This window comes from Callithrix jacchus, chromosome 4 (genome assembly GCF_049354715.1).
Source record: "Callithrix jacchus isolate 240 chromosome 4, calJac240_pri, whole genome shotgun sequence".
Classification (NCBI taxonomy): domain Eukaryota; kingdom Metazoa; phylum Chordata; class Mammalia; order Primates; family Cebidae; genus Callithrix; species Callithrix jacchus.
The window spans coordinates 36,167,430-36,186,075 of record NC_133505.1 but is presented as its reverse complement, the minus strand read 5'-3'; the positions used below and the strand labels follow the sequence as shown (position 1 = coordinate 36,186,075).

At 56.7% G+C, this 18,646-nt stretch overlaps 1 protein-coding gene and 1 long non-coding RNA gene across 2 annotated transcripts in view; one reads left to right on the top strand and one right to left on the bottom strand.

Annotated features, from left to right (window-relative positions):
* Positions 1–717: 717 nt before the first annotated feature.
* LOC100409024 (metabotropic glutamate receptor 4-like) overlaps positions 718–18,646 on the bottom strand; it is a 36,203-nt gene continuing 18,274 nt past the window's right edge. The window contains 4 exon segments of the mRNA XM_035297646.3: positions 718–1,692; positions 7,115–7,361; positions 14,386–15,321; positions 18,434–18,570. Coding sequence (XP_035153537.3) covers positions 1,643–1,692; positions 7,115–7,361; positions 14,386–15,321; positions 18,434–18,570 — 1,370 coding nt within the window. The 3' untranslated portion in view covers positions 718–1,642.
* LOC144582082 (uncharacterized) lies at positions 1,026–5,995 on the top strand. The gene is made up of 3 exons (XR_013533908.1): positions 1,026–1,242; positions 3,141–3,391; positions 4,637–5,995. It is a non-coding gene; the product is annotated as an uncharacterized LOC144582082 (long non-coding RNA).

Below are 18,646 nucleotides of genomic sequence, written 5' to 3'. Positions count from 1 at the left end.
AGGTTGAGCCTTCTCAGTGATTGTCTCAGGCCACAGGCCTGAAACAGGCATCCTCACAAGCCACTGGGGCCTAAACAGACGATCAGACACTCAAGACAGACACACATGTGCATGGAGGCACAGGGCGTGCACACAGACATGCAGCCAACACAGCCACATGGCCACGCCTGTACTGTGCACTTGTGGGCCCACGTGGACACACACCTCACACTGATCTCCAGGGCAGACACACATTGTCTTAGCACCGAACCTGGAGACAACACAAGCAGCGAGGGACGGCTGTGATGCTGGCAGCCCTGGAAGCTAACTTCTCAAGAGGATGTCCTGGCTGGAAGGAGAGAGGCGCAGGGTATGGGGGGCGGGGGCGGGAGGGCAGTCCCAGGTGTGAGAGGTGTGAGACAGATGACAGGAAGAGCAGAAAAGTTACCTCCCAGGGCTGCAGGGCAAGGGACAGAGCATCTCCCTACCGAGGGGACTACCAGGTGCTGATTCCTGGAATTTCCTGCAATGTCTCTGCCCCTTACCTGGAAACCTGGCCCCTCCCTGCCCAAGGCCTCTCCACACCACCCTAGATCCCAGCCTAGGGAGCAGTCTCCACGGCCCCCAAGCCCTCGGTCTCCACAGCCCAGGTCCCGCTTCCCTCTAGGTCCAGGCCCTCCAGGGGCAGGCTGAGCCTGCGGTCCCGTGGCAGGACCCTCAGTGGATGTGGAGCCCGGGTGCAAAGCCATGTGTTTATTTTTATTAGAAATGTTCTGGTATAAAAACAATCATGCGCTACACATTGTCAATAACCATCACCAAACACCCAGGCACTGAACTCCGTGTGGTCGGCAGGAGGGGCAGGCAGGCAGGCGGGCAGGACACACGGCAGACGGGTGAGGCAGGCGGGCAGGCTGTGGGCCACAGGGACACACACAGAGACCACCAGGAGGACGCAGCACTTGGCAACACACTCGAGATTTTTTTTTGTTTTGGCTTTTTTGTGTTTTGATTTTTTTTTCTTTTTTCTCTTTTGTGACATGGAAGGTTTGGTGAATTGGGGAAGGGTGGCAGGGAGAGCGGAGCAACGGCTGCACGAGAATGAAGCGGAGGAGGACAGGAAAGAAAACGGCAGAAGACTGACACAGGTGGGACCCAAGAGAGCAGGAGGAGCTGAGGACAGAGAGGATGAGGGAAAGGAGTCAGAGGCAAGAGCCAGAAGCGAGACACAGAAAGCAGCCGGGGACAACAGAGAGGGGAAAGGTAAAACAAATGGATAAGAGAACAGAAAGACAGGGCTGGAGACAGACGGGGGTGTCACCAGCAGCACAGATAGACACAGAGGGAGGGAGAGGTCTAGCACTGGGGCCCACATGACCTGAGCTCCTGTGGTTTGGGGCCAGGAGGGGCAATGGTCCAAGATGCAGGTTCCTGTGATGGCCTGGCACTGCCCTGGCCCCTCGTCCTCCTGTCGCCCACCCAGCTTTCCCAGGCTGCCAGCAGTGACGGCCAGGGTCTCTGCTGTCCTCAGCACCAAGCCACGTCCGTGGGCGCCCACGGGCAGGCAAGACATCAGCTGGGCCCTTGGGTGTGAGTGTGGCTCTGGCCCGTCGCACCATCCACAGGATCACGGCTCCTCCTCCTGCTCAGCTCCGTGGCCTCGCTAGATTGCATGGTTGGTGTAAGTGACGTAAGTCTGTTTGGTGGCCAGCACTGGAAGGAGAGAGAGCAGGGGTACCCAGGAATCAGGGGCTACTGTTCTCAAACTCTCCTTCCACACGGGCATAGCCCTGCACAAGAACCTACCACAGCTCCCCACTCTCATGGCACCGGTCCTGAGCTGAGCAAGCAACATCACCCCAAAGTGTGCACCGGCCCTGCCTGGCCCATCCAGCAGCTTCTCCTGCTGTTCCTAGCTCCCCATCCAGGGACTGGGCCCACGTTTCCCACCTCCATGCCTTTGCCTGGCTGGGCTGCTTGCCTTTCCTCTTCCCTTTGTCACTCTAGAGATGCCACCTCCCTCTGGCGCTCCCTTCCAAAGCCCACTCCCGTGTGAGGGTCTCCCCAGCATGGGGCCCCTGCCACCTCCTAATTCTACCACACTTCAAAAGAAACCTTCTTTATGACATCATATAACCTTAAAATATTATCAAAAAAATGTCTTTCAGAAGTTCAACCACACACATTTTGGACATGCACACGTGAGGAATATACATTAAAATAGAACAGCGGTCTAGGGAAAGAGAGTGGGGAATGGGGACAGAGGAAATAATAAAAAAACCGGAGCAGGGCCATGCATGGCTGGAAACTAAGGCATGGGATTGACTCAGCCACTGCCCCACGCCCAAGGAAACACAAGTCCCCCGGGGCCCCACGGCCCTCTGAGCATCCACCCTTTCTACCTCGCAGCGCCCGTCTCCCTCAGTCTTGAGCCCCCCTTTTCTGATCCTGTCCATCTGGCCCTTACTCCACACTGGGACTGGCGTGGGACATCAGGGTGTCTCCTATTCCTGTCCACAGCTGAGTGATCGGCAGCTCTCATGCACAGTGTGAGTGTCCCCCACCCCTCCAGAGTGCAGATCCCACAGCAGTCTAGTGAGGAGGCCAAAGAAACATCACCTAATTTGCCAGATGAGGAACTGAGGCCAGAGGGGTGAGGGACCTGGCCAGACCCTTGGTTTTGTCTTGCCCAGCCAGGGTTCAGGGCTCCCTCAGCGGCCTGGGGGCCAGCTCAGTGGCGGTAATCAGGGCACTATTGCTGCCACGGGCAGGGGCTGGTCTGCAAGTGTGGAGAGAAGCAGTGGTGGGAGAAACCAGCTGGCCTTTGTCTTAAAGCAGCCCTGACCCTAGGTCGGGATATGTCAGCTCAAAAAGGAGGCACATCTGCCAGACACAGCCAGGGGCATCAGGTCTGGAAAAGAGGAAACTGGGGGACAAATGTGGTTGGTGTTCTACAAGTTGTCCCCCCAATCCTCTCTCCCGTTTCACTGGGCACATGACTCTGAAGGACTGTTTCCCAGCCTCCCTTGCAGCTAGGTGACGCCTTACCTGACTGCACCCTTCCTCATGAAATACACACGGAAGGACTGTGCAACTCCCATGTCATTTAATTAAAATGAGGCTTTCCCCCATTCTTCTTCTCTTTTCCCTTCCATGAGCAGAAAACCATTGAGATCATCTAGCCTCAATCTTCAGGGAGCCAATGGAGAATGAGATGGAAGGATCCTGGGTCCCCACTCCCACCCACCCACCGTGTTCTATTACAGCAGAAACAAACATCTGTCTGATTTGAGCTGCTCTGTTCTGGGACCTTTTTGTCATAGCAGCATAACTAGAAGCCCACTAACACAGGATCGTGGTGTCCAGCTATCAGTCTATCACACGTGGAAGAAGCAAACTGGCTGGGGATGGGGTGAGCAGAGGGGTCCACCATGGGACCAGTGGGGAGGCATGAAGGTCAGAGTCCAGTTCAGTTAAAGGAAGAACTTTCTCCTGGCCAGAGCTGAATGGAGTCAGTGTCCTGAGCTCTCTGTCAATAGAAAAATTCAAGCAGATGATGAAGAATCACTTAGCTGGATAAGGGTGGGCAAGTTTCAAGGCTTAGGTGCCACCTGGACAGGTGCCAATGGAAGAGAAATGGTGCCAAAAAAAGAAGAACAAACATGGCACCTTACAGTTCGTGAAGAATTACCACTGTCTCTGAAATGACCCATGTCCTTCCAAGGGTGCTGGATGACCAAGAGGGCCGAGGGAACACAGGACAGGGAAGCTTGGATGGGGCAGCATCCAGGAAGTGGCCTGGGATGGCAGGAGGTGCTGAGAGGGAGATCAGCACAGATCAGCACCCTGGGGGCAGGGGCCCACATTCTAGTTGCAGGGAGGCCTCACACTCTCTCTGAGCCTCAAGCAGCTCCTCCCCTTCTTTGCTGAGCCTCAGTTTCCCTGCCTGTAACATGGGCAGGGTGGCCCTTTGTGCCTAGACTACTTCTCCTGAGGGACTTCCAACTGCCCCCAAGATCTTCACCCCATTCTATCCCCCATGGTCAGAAAAATAGCCGCAGTGGCTATGCGAATCACCGCAGGTCAGGCTGGTGAGAATCAATTCCCCAGGGCGCCATCAGCCCCTCCGGGAACTGATAAAACTCAGCTTCCAAGCCTGTAAAACCCGTCAGCAACTCCTGGCTCAGAGGTGGAAAAAACTCTCAGCAGCCACAACCAAATCCCCACCGACTGCAGGGGGCTCCAGGGGCAGCTGTGGACTAGAGAGCGCATGGAAAGCAAGGACCGCAGGGTCTCTGCTCTCCTCTAATGCCCGACCTGTCTACCCTAGAAAATCCAGCTCACAGGTTCCAGAAGCTGGGGAGCCTTTCACCCAAGCCTCAGTCGCACCATCTGGAAAATGGGAGCCACAGTCTGCCCAGGGTACCCACGAGCTAACAGTGAGGCTCCAAAGGAAGGGTTCTGGCCAGAAGTCAGGAGACAGGGTCCAGTCCTGCCCGCAATGCTATGGGGGAATCTCGACACATGCTGTGTGGCCCTTCCAACAAACTGACCTTCTCAGAGCCAAGATTCTCTCATCTGTCAGATGGGGTGACAATAAATACCACGTGGAGTCGGCCAAGAGGTGAATAGAAACACTCTTTTTTTTGTTTTTAAGATGGAGTCTCGCTCTGTCGCCAGGATGGAGTGCAGTGGCACAATCTCAGCTCACCGCAACCTCCGCCTTTTGGGTTCAAGTGATTCTCCTGCCTCAGCCTCTCGAGTAGCTGGGATTATAGGTGTGTGCCACCATGCCCAGCTAATTTTTGTATTTTTAGTGGAGACAGGGTTTCACCATGTTGGCCAGGATGGTCTCAATTTCTTGACCTCGTGATCCGCCCACCTCAGCCTCCCAAAGTGCTGGGATTACAGGTGTGAACCACCACGCCCAGCCAGAAACACTGTAAATACAGCAACACGCTGGGCAGAAGGACAGGGCTGGAATCACTCCAGCAGTGGGGACAGGATGGGGACAGCAACACTCCCGGATCAACCTCAGTGTGAGAGGAAGGCTGAGGGGTGTGGGCTGAGGCCCCAAGCCCACCTAGTGCTGATGACAGGCCCTGGTTGCCAGCTTTCAGTTGCCGGAGGCTCAGATAACAATTAGCCAGGCAGCGCTAGGCGCCAGCTGACAGCCCCCCATTTGTCGCCCCTTGTCTCCGCACCCACACCCAATCTGCCTACAATCAGGCCCCTGAATTATTTATTCTGTTGTTTGTGTGAAGATATGTAGCCCACCAGTGACAGAGTGAAAAATGTCCCTGCTCTACAGGAGTGACACTTCCCCACTCCTCCGGCTCACACCTCCTCAGTCCGGCTGTCCCCAGAATTAATCAACTGGCTCCTGCCTGGTGCCTTCATGGCCCCTGTTGTCACTGAGCTGAGAGACAGTGGGGCACAAGGTGCTGGCCACTGGCCTTCACACAGAAGATGGGGAGGGGGCTCCCCCTTTCTCTACCATGGAAGCCCCTAAGACTTTCTGTGGGGAGGATGCCAAGGCCTGCAGGGGGTCTGGGTGACTACAGACCCCTCAGTCCCTCCCAACCCCAGAGCAGCTGGAAGTGAGGCCTGTGGGGGCCGCCCACAGCGTGGAGGCCCCCAAGCTCCTCCTGGGCAGGAAGCAGGGGTCTGGGGATACAGGGTCTCCCTCCTCAGGCCTCCATACTCCTCCTTCTCTGGCAGGAGTGGGTAGTTGTCCCGTGTTCCCAGGTGACTGGCTGGAGCAAGAGCAGAAGGCAGGGCCAGTGCTGAGCCGTCAGAGCTCTCTGTGAGGGCCCCACCCTTTATGGGGCCCCCTGGCCTGTCACAGCACCCACAGTGTCAGCCTTTGGGGTCAGATGTCACCTCTGGGAGGAGCTCTCAGGCACACTGGGGAAAATCCCATGTGACAGACCTGCTTCTGCACATGGCAGAGAGGGTGCCTTGAGGGAATGGGACCTGAGAGCCAAGAAGGGAAGTCTCCATGGGAAGGAGGAAAACTGGGGTGTGGGTGGGGTCCCCACTCATGCAGAAAGGCCTGATCAGGGCATCATCTGGGGTTTCTGGACATCCAGGAATACATGAAAGGCCAAGTGTGGGAGTCCCATGGGCCCCTCTGCCCCTTCCCAGCTGTGTATGGGGACCAGCATGGCACCCAAAGGGAGCCCCAGGGTCATAGGTGGGGCTGGGGGGAGGAGGAGGTCTGGAAAGAACCAGAGGTCACAAGGGAGGGAAAGGGGGACACACAGGCATCGGGTGTTGATCAGAGACAGGGAGGGTGTCAGAGCCAGCATACTCTCCACAACAGAGGAGCACAGGCCGGCTCCCGGAGGAAGAGAGGAGTTGGCAAAGATGGTGGCACTGCCCTGTAACCAGCCCTGGAGGGACCTGTCCTGGCCAGTCCCAGACCACAGGCCTGCCGCTCAGCCGCCACAGTCCTGCCTGGTGCCCTCCCCCACCACAAAGCCTGACCTCCTGCCAGGTCTCCTCGGACAATCCCTGGACAGGCGGCCACCTTAGCGCCACAGTAGGCAGTTCTGCGGGCCCCTCTGCCTCACCCTGCCCCTCACCCACCAGTCCTGGCCAGCCCATGTCCCGGGTCCCCATCACTCAGGTGCCTGCTAGGAGGTGGCTGGGTGCTACAGCTCCCCTGGGCCCAGGGCCGCTCCCACCCCACCGGGCTACCAAAGGGCCAGTGTGCAGGGCCCCTGGGACGACCCCTTCTCCCAGAGGAGCTGAAAGGGCACAGGCAGAGACCTGGACCCCAGAACGGAGAAATCCAGGGATTCCCGCTCACCCTCAGGGGCCAGGCGCCCCCTGGTGGCCTGGCTTGGGGTGGGGCACAGATCGCTAGAAGGGCGCTGCTAGGGCACCGGCTGGGGAACCTTGAGGTTCTCTCCAGGCCACCAGGAGGGGCAGGACAGAACGGGCTCTGATGTGGTGCTTCGGGGCTCTCCCTGAGAGGGTGGTCCCCACCTGTAGCCTCAGGGTTCCCCCGGTGTCCCCCGCCGCCTCCCCAGGATGGGGCATGGGGCGGGGCGGGGAGGGAACTCAGCTGACCTGCTGCAAAAGGAGCCGGCCGGGGCCCGGAGGGGACAGAATGGGGCTGTCAGCTCACCTGGGGCCTCAAGATTTTCGCAGAGCTCAGACTTGGCCTTGCCATTGGGCCGGAAGTTGCCCTTCTGCGTGAACTTGTTGGACATGGCGGCCGCCGTCACGACGGCTTTGAGGCTGTGTTTGCGCTTGGGCACGTTCTGCTCCAGGTGGAAGAGGATGATGTACACCTTGGGCATGTAGAGCATTCCCAGGGACACCGAGGCGCTCAGACTCACGGAGACCGTCAGCGCCGTCGTCTGGATGTACAGCTGGCGGAGGGCAGGGCGGCATCAGAGCAGGCTCCGCCCTGACTGCAGGCCCTGACCCCCGCCACTTCCCACCCAGGGACGCACATGGGGACCCCCCCCCTGCATCCCGCTGCCTTCAGGCATCAGGGAGTCCTGACAGGGAGCTGAGACTGCAGACCAGGGTTTCTGTATTCAGATCTTGGCTCACCACTTCCAGCTGTGTGATCTTGGACACATCACATCCTTGTGCCTCTGTTACCTAATATATAATATGGGCGTGATCATGACAGTACTTACCTCCTAGGGTTGTTGTGAGAATTAAGTGACTTAATAAATGTTTAAAAAGTGTGGAAAACATCTGGCACATGGTAAGTGCCATTTCAGCTTACTGCTGTTATTTGCTATGCAGAGATGGCACGCCTGACGAGGGGCTCTCAGGAGACCACAACCCGCCCTTCTCAGGGCTGAGGGTGAGAGGAGCACCCCTTGGTGCCTTGGAATAACATCCCGTGACCATGCCACAGCCCCTCAGACCAGGCCCCCATTCAGTGACTGCTCCCAACTGATGGTCCCCGGTGCAGAGCCCAGGATCCTCAGCGCCCATCGCGATATGGTGGTGGCACTAGTCAGAGCTCATTTCACGCTCGCTCGCCAGCACTAACGGTGACAGATGTTTAGCAAAAATGAAAGCCCATTAATCTGGGTGTCGGATAATCCATTTTACAATAGTAAGGCCTTCCAGGCAGGGCCTGGCAATTCCCACTGTTCCCCGTCTGGGATTCCCCTCCCTGCCTCCTGTTTCCTCCAGGTTCTCCAGGCCTCAGCTGCCCCTCTGAACCCCTCCACCAAGGTGGGACCAAAGGAGACCCAAGCTAAGCCTCCTGGGTCTGGGCATGAGGGAGGCAGGAAATGCTATTCCCCAAAACTGCTCTTTCTGGGCTGGGCCCTGCCCTGGAATGTGGATGATGTGCCACCTCCAGGAAGCCTCTCCTGACCCCCAGCTCTGTAGGCACCCATGACACCTTTCATTTCTTATACCCAGACCAGCAGTGTGGACACAGGTCTGGACTTGTGTCCTGAAGGCGCAGGGGCCCTGGCCCCATCTGGCAGTACCCCCCATGTAGGGACCAGGTCTTCCAGTTCTTACATTCCTCCCTGTCCCTTGCACGCCCCTCCATAAATGCCTCGTGACACTGGATGGTACAACCTTCATTTCCAGCCACCCTGCCCTGGGTTTCCTACCTTTGGGAGAGGTGCTAGAGAAGCTGCAGGGCCTAAAAGGAGAGTCCTGCCCTTCTGTGGGCCTCTGTCTTTTCCTCATGCAATGGGACAAAAGCAGCTACCTCACCTAAACCATAAGGGAACCCAAGGCACAGACTGTAAAGCCATGTCAAAGTTGCTTTTAGTGATCGCACGCACTGAGGTGAAACTGAGAAGAGACATAGGGGACATGGGGGACAGCCGGATAGCTATGACATGCCCGAGCCGAGGCTCTGACACTTTTCAAAGCCCAGCCTCCAGGCCAGCGTGGCCCACGTCAGGCAGAGCTCCGAGGGGAAGAAAGCCGAGAGCAGCTACTAGTTCAGGAAAATGTCACAGGCTCAGGGGAAATGAAAGCCTGTCCCCCAGTAAGCACACGTCCCTCCATCCTCATACACCACCTATACTCTCAACCCTGGGCGTAGGGCTCTCCCAGAGGGAAAGGTCATGACCAGACGGCAGGGGGATGCTGGCCGTCTCTCCTGCCCAAGATATCAGGGTGAGAGAAGGCGGGATGATCATGGTGAGAGGGCGGGGAGAGGCTCCAGAGCATCAAAACAGACCCATGGGGAATATCATAGAGTCCTGGGCCACTGGAGAGTTGGCTGGTCATCTGGGTCTTCACCATGGGGTGGTAGTTCCCTGGGGACAAGGTGTATCTCCCTCATTACATCAGGGTTCCCTGAGGGCAGGGGCTGGCTCTCCTCTCACCCTGGGGGTTCTTGGGTATAGGGGTTGTATTCCAGGTGAGACACCCATCTTAGACCCTTTGCCTGCTCCTTATTGATGGGTGGAGTGTAATGGGCCGTATGGAGTTGGTGGGACCAGGGACCAGGGATAGAGGCAGAGGAACCCTTGCAGGGGACACAGTTCTATGTTGAGGGTCAGTGGCCTGGGTTCCAGAATCTACTCAGCCCCAGCCCACTGTGGGATGCTGGCAAGTTTTCTCCCCTCTCTGGGCACCAGACGCCCCTCTGTGAACACAGACAGGGCCAGTGCTATGGGTGTACAACTGTGCAGTCACCCAGGGGCCCTACAAGGGCCAGCTCTCGCTTTAAGGTCCTGCTGCCACCATATTGAATTGTGGGTAATTTCTGAACAGTGGGCCCATCGTTTTCATTTTTTGCTGGGCCCTGAAAATTTTAGCCAACTCGGAACACAGGCATGAGCAGTCATTCGTGTTCTATTTTGTTTTTCAGCCTAAGAGCCTTTCTTCAAACAAAATACAAGATGGGGTATAAAAAGATCAAAACCCTCCATCCCAGCATGGGCCCTGGGGGGCTCCTCTAGCCATCCCCTGCTGGGAGGTAGGCCCTGTACACAGCAGGAGGGAGCCGGGCTGTCCACCCCCAGTTCTGCTCCTTGCCCCAGGGTGTGGAATTTGAGCCCCACCCCAGGAGCCTGCCTCTGGCTCAGACATGGTTTCTGAGCCCCTCTGTGAAGGCACACATGGCCACCAGGAGGTGGTAGCAGGTTAACCCTTAGCAGAGAAACAGTGGTCCTCTAGACCCCAGCTGGCACTCCCAGCACTCCCTGGGGCGCTGGACCCAGGCACCATAAGGGTCTTAAAGGCAGGCAGAGTGAGAGGCGCCCTCTGGGCTGTGATCTCCCTCCTCTCCCACCCACTCTCTAAACCCGCTGGTGCCTGAACTCCCACCACCCCGGCTCCCCTGTGTGGATGGGCCCTCACTGTACCCCGTCCTCTGTGAGGAATCCTCCATTCAGCCTCACTAGGCACGTGCTCCCCACAGTGAAGGATGTGGTCTGAGCTGGGTTTGATGTGGGAGGACAGAGGACACCTGGGGTGAGGAAAGGGCACAGGAAGGAGCAGCTGTAGATGTGGATGATGAATTTCCTGCTTTTGTACTAGGTCTGGGGATACAGAGTTCAAGGGGCCCCAGTGGGGGCACCAAGGAGCTCTGCCTGCCTTGTGCTTCTGTAGGCCCACCCTGATAGGAACCGAGATCCTCAGTATCTGTACAAACCAGACACATGAACTTCCCCACACCCTGCCTGCCTCTGCAGCCACATCCTACACAAGCATGACTGAGCAGTAACGCCATATAGTGGAGAAAGCCCGCTCAGTGTAATTCCAAATGGCTGCAGTGTTAAACCTTGGAAATCCAGGCTAAGGCTGGGAAATCCATCTGCCTGCTCACTAGAGCGGCACAGACAGCTTTACTCTGCGCCGGCACGCGCACCCCAGGGGAATGGGTGTAGCTGAGCACGTTCAAGTGTGTGTGTGCACACATGCATGCCTGCTCACACACACATCAACATACACATACATATCTGCATTGACACGTACACCTGAGCTCACAGCTGCACACCTGCATCCAACTCACTGGGCTCACACACCCCTTCACACCTGGGTACACACACATATATATAGAAACAAATGTACTTACATCTACACACATCCACCTGCACACACTAACATTTGCACTCACACATCTACACACCTGTGTGCACAAACACTCCTGGGCACACATACTCAATCCACCCATCCATTCACACACCAGCAGCTACATACCCTCAGCACACCCATCAACCCAGCCCCTCAATCTGCATGCACATGGGCACACACCTGTGCACACACGCAACACACATGCACTACTTAGCATGCACATGTGTAAAAAGGCACACATACGTCTACACACACACACCTTTGTATGCACACCACAACTCCTACAACAGCCACACCCCACTTGATCTACACGCACACACACGCTTAGCAGCCAGACCTGCAGCCTGCACTGGGGCATCTTGCAGCTCGGCATAACATGGCCCAGACACCGCCCCAGGGTTGCCTGAGTCTCTAAGAAGCCTGAGAGGCTGAACCACAACAACTTCAAAGCATATCTCCTCCACCCCTCCCCATTCAGAGGCCCAGAGCAGGGAGGGGCATGTCCCATGTCCTAGGTCACCAGGGAGAGAGAACATTAGTGTGAGGCCAGCCTGTTGTATGACTTGGAACAAGTCTCTGTCCCCCCCTCAGACTGTGAACTGATCATCTCAGGGACTCCCTTCACAGGAGGGCCCGGGAAGCCTCCTAAAAAGGCAGGAATCAGAGGAGGGCAGGTCACCTGGCGAGATTGCAAAGGGTAGGGAGGCTGAGTTGGGGGCTGGGCTGCATCAACTGGAGGTGGGAGGGCCTGATATCCTGGGATGACAGGGGCCCTGCTGGGGAGCAGGCTGCTGGCAGGCAGCCAGAGGGAATTATGGCAAGGTGGAGGGAGGGGCTTAGCCACCACATGGTGGCTTTACCACCAGCCTGGTACCTTTACTCCCTGAGGAGGTGTGGGAAGGGGCCTCCTGGTATTGTGGAGGGTAATTTCTCAAGCTGCCAGCTTCCTGGGATGTGGAATGGCCTCCCTGCTGGTTCCATGGGGGCCATGAGCATTGAGCAGCGTAAAGGCCTCTGCCTGCACCTGCACTCAGCAGGGAAGATCTCCCACAGCATGCCTGGTGGGGGCCAGAGACCCAGCTCACAGCACAGGCTGGGCGCAGTGGCTGCATGGTGGCTGTGTGGCTCAGGCATGCAAGGTGGGATCCCCCTGCTGAAACAGGCCCTGTCTCAGATCTCAGGTCTTAGGATACTCACTGCCAGCCCCAAGGTCTGCCTCTTAGTGCCTCCCATAGAGGCCCTTGAGGAGCTGTTAAAAAAGAGGTGGGCACAAACTGGGGAAGTCCCAGGGCATGAGGTGTCCCAGAGCTGTAGGGGGGAAGGGTGTGCTGGGGATGGAGGGTGCGCTCGAGTTAGACAAAGTGGGGTCAAGTCCAGCTGTGCCACCAAGGCAAGTCACTCCCCCTCTCTGTGCCCATGTCCTCATCTGTAAGCAGGAGGTGATGAGACCTACCCTGACCAGTGGCCAAGGGGCCTAACGGCTGTTAGATGGAGTGTCTTGCACATGACGATCACCCCATCCCATTGCAGCTTTGAAAACCAGGCATCCCTTTTTAAAGGAGATGAAGTCTCCTTCTGTCACCCAGGCTGGAGTACAGTGGCGCAATCTTGACCCACTGCAACCTCCATCTCCCAAGTTCAAGTGTTTCTCCTGCCTCAGCCTCCAGAATAGCTTGGATTACGGGCATGAGCCACCATACCTGGCTTCTTTTTTGTTTTTTTAATAGAAACAGGGTTTTACCATGTTGGTCAGGCTAGTCTCAAACCCTTGACTTCATGTGATCCACCTGCCTTGGCCTCCCAAAGTGCTGGGATTACAGGCGTGAGCCACCGCAGCTGGCCATGCACTCATAGCTTTCGATGCCAGCCTCAGGCTGACGACTCCTCAGTAGAACCTTCCCCTGAACTCCAGACTGCTGTATTCAATCACTGACTTGGCAGCTACACTTGGATGTCTAATGAGCATCCCAAACTTAGGACATCCACAGGACCCTCTCTCCTGCCCCATCACAGGCTCCTCTCACTGTCTTCTCCTTAGCACGGGAAACGCCTTCCTTCCTGATTGTTCAGGCCTCAAAGCGTGGTGTCCTCCTTGACTCTCTTCTGGTCTCCCATCCAATGTGCCATCCACTGGAAACCTGGCCAGCTAGCCTCCAGACAGGCCCAACTCCCCCACTCCCCACTGTACCTGCTGGGACACCCTCTCCTGCAGAGCATGACAGTGACCTTCTCACAGCTGCTCTTGGTGGCCAGGGGGTCCTTTCCAACCTACATCAGATAGCACCCTCGCCTGCTCAGAAAGCCGCAGTGGCCTCTCTTCTCATTCATGATAAAAGCCAATGTCATTGCCACCATCTGCTCTGTCACCTCTTTGACCTCATCTCTCACCCCTCTGGCTTCCTCGGCTCCATGCTCCTTACAGTGTATTAACTGTCTGTGCACCCACTGTGTCCTATGATTATGACTACAGGAGAAGGGGCATGGCCCCAATTTACTGATGAAGAAACAGGCTAGGGAGGCCAACTGGCTTGCCCAGATCCCACACTCATACATGGAGCTCAGACCAAGACCTGAGGCCCTTGGTTCACCATGATGCCCCTGCCTTCAGTGACTCTCAGTCCTTCAAGATAAAACCCCCAAGTCACCCAGCCAGCACCAGGGCTGGGATGTGGGCCGAACACACAGGACTCTTGGGATATGCCCAGGTCCTCAGACCAGGCCAACAGGAGGCAGAGATAGCCACTCTGCAGCTCCAGCCAAGAAGGAAGGGCCCTCTGTCAGGCCCTAGCCTTTGGGCTTCCGGGGTAGCCTGGGGCTAGGGAAAGAGGGATGGTCCCATGGGGATCCTGTGAAAGGTAGATGGAGGAGGGAGAAGAAAGGAGTGGACCGAAAGGAAGACAGGGCTGAGTAGGGAGAGAGAAGAGAAAGGGGTCTAGAAAAGAATGAAGAATGAAAGAGGGTACGGCCTCCCAGGCTGATAGAGAGGAGAGGGGAAGGGGCAAGAGAACAGGGGGAAGAAAGAAGGGAAGGAGATGGGGTAGGGGAAGCAGAGGTGGAGAGACAGGGAGAGAGAGAAGGGGGGAAGGGAAACAGGAGGATGGAAAGAGGGAGTGAAGGAGGGCTGAAGGAGAGAGGAGGAGGAGAGAGAAAAGGAGAGATGAGACAGAAAAAGGGGGAGAGAGAAGAGGGAGGGGCAAGAACAGAGAAAGAGGAGGGAAAACCCAGAACCCAGAGTGAAAACTTGCAACTGAGAGAGAAGGCAGAATGATGCAAAAGAAGTCATTTCCAGAGCAGAGGAGAGGCCAGCCAGCCTCAGGAGGCTGCCCCCTGCTCACTGCCCTCACCCACCGCTGTCCACCCCCAGCGCCCACCACTGACCTTGTCAGCTGACTGTGAGGTGCCGAAGAAGATGGGGATGAAGGCCAGCCAGACGATGCAGGTGGTGTACATGGTGAAGCCAATGGGCTTGGCCTCATTGAAGGTCTCAGGCACACCGCGTGTCTTGATGGCATACACGGTGCATGTGACCATGAGCAGCATGCTGTAGCCCAGCAGGCAGATGAGTGACAGATCTGAGATGTCGCACTTGAGCACACCCCTGGCAAAGCGGGGGTCGAGTGTTCGCTGGTTCTGGAAGTCCACCACTGAGTGGGAGGGGTCCACCACAAACCACACGCAGATGCCCAGCAGTTGTAGCTAGATGAGGCTGAAGGTGATGGCCAGCTGCGAGGCGGGGCTGATGAAGCGCGGGGCACTGACTGAGCGCTTGCCCTGCTCGAAGATGCGGTAAATGCTGTTGGTCTTGGTGAGCAGGGCCACGTAGCTGATGCTCATGCCTAGCCCCAGGAAGATGCGGCGCAGCGAGCAGGTGCCGAGGTCGGGCTCGGCGATCATGAGGAAGGTGGTGGCGTAGCACACGAAGATGCCCGCCAGCAGCACGTAGCTCAGTTCACGGCCCGAGGCCTTGACGATGGGCGTGTCGTTGTAGCGCACAAAGGTGATGACCACGAACAACGTGGCCGCGATGCCCACCACGGCCAGGAAGAGCGGCAGCACAGCCCAGGGCGAGTCCCACTCAAGCTTGATGATGGGGATGGGCCGGCAGCCTGTGCGGTTCTCCGTGGGCCGCATGTCGTAGGGACACATCTTGCAGGTGTAGCGGTCCACCTGGTACTGGTACCCTGTGCAAGGCTCGCAGTGCCAGCAGCAGGGCATGCCCTTCACTGTCTTCTTCCGTTCGCCCGGCTGGCAGGGCACGCTGCAGATGGAGCGGGGCAGCTGCTGGCCGCTCCCCAGCCAGTGCATCCGCTCTATCTGACAATGACACCAGGCCTCAGAACATGCCATCCAGCACCCCGGACCATCCCACTGGGTGGGGGCACCCTGTAGCCCCACACCCAAATCGTCCAGCTGCCCGGAGCCCACAGGGAGGTACTGCATCTAGCAGCTGAAATTAAACAAGCTCTCCAGCATAACTCAGACATAATTGGCCTGTAGGGAATCCTGATTGAACCCCAAACTCTCAAGACTCATATGAAGAAACTGAGCCCAAAAGCAGTAGTGACAACCTAGGAAACACTAGTGGCAGAGCAGAGAGAACTCAGGAGTCCTGGCTCTCAGCCCCTAAGGCCTTGCTACCCACAGCAGTTCCCCGGGCGGCAGCAGCCTTACCCAAGAGTTTGTTGGAAAGGCAAATTCCAGCCCCATAGACCTACTAACCCAGAATCTGAGTGTCAACAAGACCCCCAGACAATTCCTGCTCACACTGGAGTATGGTGAATGTGCTGCCCTACGGCCCAGCCCAAGGCGCCCCTGCCAAGCAGTACAGGGGGTTGGATTCATCAGAGGGCAGCGAACAAAGGTTTCATCAGAGGATGCTTAATGTATGCTCAGGGGTTAGCATTTCTTTACATCTTGCTCTAAATTAGTGCTACTCACAGTTACATGCCCCTGAAGACATAATGGCTGTGAGCAAAAGAGCCACATGTGTGCTGTCACTCCCTACTGAATATGTTACAATATTCTAGAAAGTGAGAGTCCCAAAAGAGCCTCGGGCACCGGGCAAAGGGACGTGACTACACCCGGGAGCTGTATTCAAAGCCACTGTTCTAAATACAGCGGCTCATAGGAAGGCTCACTCTCAGAGCACAGCAAGCCTGGCTGGACTGGTGCGCTTGCACTGGGCGCTACCTGCTGATAAAGCGTAACCAGCCGGTTGTGGGGTGTGGGGAGGGCTTTAGAGCAAAAGGGATAAGGTGGGCCAGGCAGGGATGCCCCGTGGCAAGGTAGGAAGAAAACCTCAAGGAAGGTTGTCCTGTGACTCTGGGCATGACAGGCTGTGGATCACCTCAGAAGCCAAAGACACTGAGCAAGGACAAGCGCAACCTGCCGTGCAGGAATGTGGAGGCAGACGGTCCCTGTGCCCTGCAGCCATGCAACTGCAGGGGCAAGACTCTGCCCGGGAGGGCACAGGCGGTGGCGAGTGTTCTGGAAAACTCTGTGGTTCCAATGGAAAGAGACGTGACCAAGGTCAAGTCCTGGGATCACAGTTCTGTTGCTACCTGGCTGTGTGACCTTGAGCAAATGGCTTCTTTCTGAGCCTTTGTTTTTTCATCTGACCCAACAAAAGCAGATATGAAGCCACTCTGCCCTTTGTTCCTTGAGGTGACTTCCCCAAGAAATCAAGGAGTCATAATGGATATGCTTTTGAATATTTCACTAGAATGTCAGCTCCACAAGGGCAGGGAGCATAGTGTCAATTTCTGTGCTATATCTCCAGCCCGCAGCACAGGCTGGCACATAGTAGAGGCCCAGTAAGTCTCTGTGGCATCTATGAAAGAATAACTGCACAGGTGACAAGGTCCCAGGCACCAGTGGCATGAGGCCGCCACACTCAGACCCTGGAGGAGGACAGTGGCCAGGTAGGTGGTTACAGGTACTTTGCCTGCTCTGTGGCCCTCACAGCACAGCCCAAACTGAGCCACTCACGGAGACAGTGGGGAAATTGATGGTTAAAGCCCAGCCCCGCTTACCTCCTGCCACCCTCTCAGTTCTGTCTGGGCCTCACAGGCAAGAGGACTAAGAGGGCATTGTGAGCCGTGTCAGAATGGGATGAAGGTGGTCTGGCTGGTGGAGGGGCCTTGTATTCCCAGAGAGGGGACTTTCAGGGAAGGGCCCACTGCCACCCACACCTGCCCAGTCCCTGCCGCCTTCAGTTAGGACATCTGGAAAACAGGGATACGAGCCTGCCTCACAAAGCTGTCATCCCCAAGAGCAGCAGCTGGGACACAGCAGGTGCTCGCTATGTGCTAGCTGCTGCCGCTAGTGAGTTCCAGTCCCCGGCCCCCTTGTTCTGCCCACTGCACCCAAACAAGACAGGCTCCTCCACTTGGTGTTTTCCCACTTTGCCAAGTGTTCCTCACACCCCATTCTGCCCATCTCTCTCCACTCAGCAATCCAAGGAGCCTCACTTAGGAACGGGCTGTTCCTGCCAGTGTGACCTTAGGAGAGTTCTGCCTCTGCCTTAGAAGATGGTTAGGCTAAAGGAGCATGCAGTCCAAAAGTGATTTTAAGAGCAGAGCTTGAGGGGTTCCTCGCTGAAAGAGATTACAAGTGGAGACAGCGGGGCCTCAGTGCAGCACCCACGAGGTCCCGGGACGAGGAGGACTGAGGCCAGACAAGGACCTGTCTGAGTCTCTGCAGTCCATCCATGGGGTCACAGTGGGCCCACTCTGCTTATGGCTCACCCCTTCCCTTGCAAGGTAGAGACCAAGTCCACAAGCACTTTCTCAGGAACAAATCAAAAGTCCTTTCTCTCCAAAAACACTGCTGTGTTTCCCAGCTGGGATACTGAGGGCCAGAAAGGGAAAGTCACATCCCTGGGACACTCTATTAGCTAGGAAGGCGTGGCTAGGAGGACCCAGAAACATGGCTGCCTTCTATCGTGCTCTGATGGGGCTGGGGAACTGGCAACTGGCTCGCTACCCACCAGCCAGTGCCACAAACCCCGTTTGACCTGGATCCTTCCCTCCTCTGCCCAAACGTAGCCCTCCCCCTCCTCATCTTATTCCTCCATCACCCCCATCCACCCACCCAAAAAGCCTTTGAGCCATTTCACTCCAGTGTGAATTCCTCTATCCAGTGTCCCCCATCCCCTGCTCAGTGGGTAAAAGGTAAGAAGCCCCCAGGCTAAGGAAGAGGGCAGGGACCAGAATGGCCGCAGAACTCCGACTCTTCTGACTTCCATTTTAGGGTGGGGGCCTCAGAACCGCTGAGGTCTGGGACAGGGCCCTGGGAAGGAAGCCCCAGGCTGGCAGCAGCAATCCTGGAGGTCCGAGTAATCAGCAGCAGCCTCCCCTTGGGCCTCCCTCCCAGGGGCTGGAGCTGTGCGACTGACTCTTCACCCACTCCCCGCCTTCCCACTTACTCTAAGGTGCAGGTGGTCAGTCCAGGAGCCAATGACCTTGTACTCGGCAGAGCTGTTTTGCAGCTGGTATTGGTAGATGTCATAGCACCCAGGTGCGTCTTCATTCTCACTGAAGGTCACAGGGTTCCCTGCAATGCCTGTAAGGGTGGGCCCCAGAGGCAGGGACGATGATGAGCCTGGGGCAGAGACCTCTCTGATGCAATCCTTCATGGA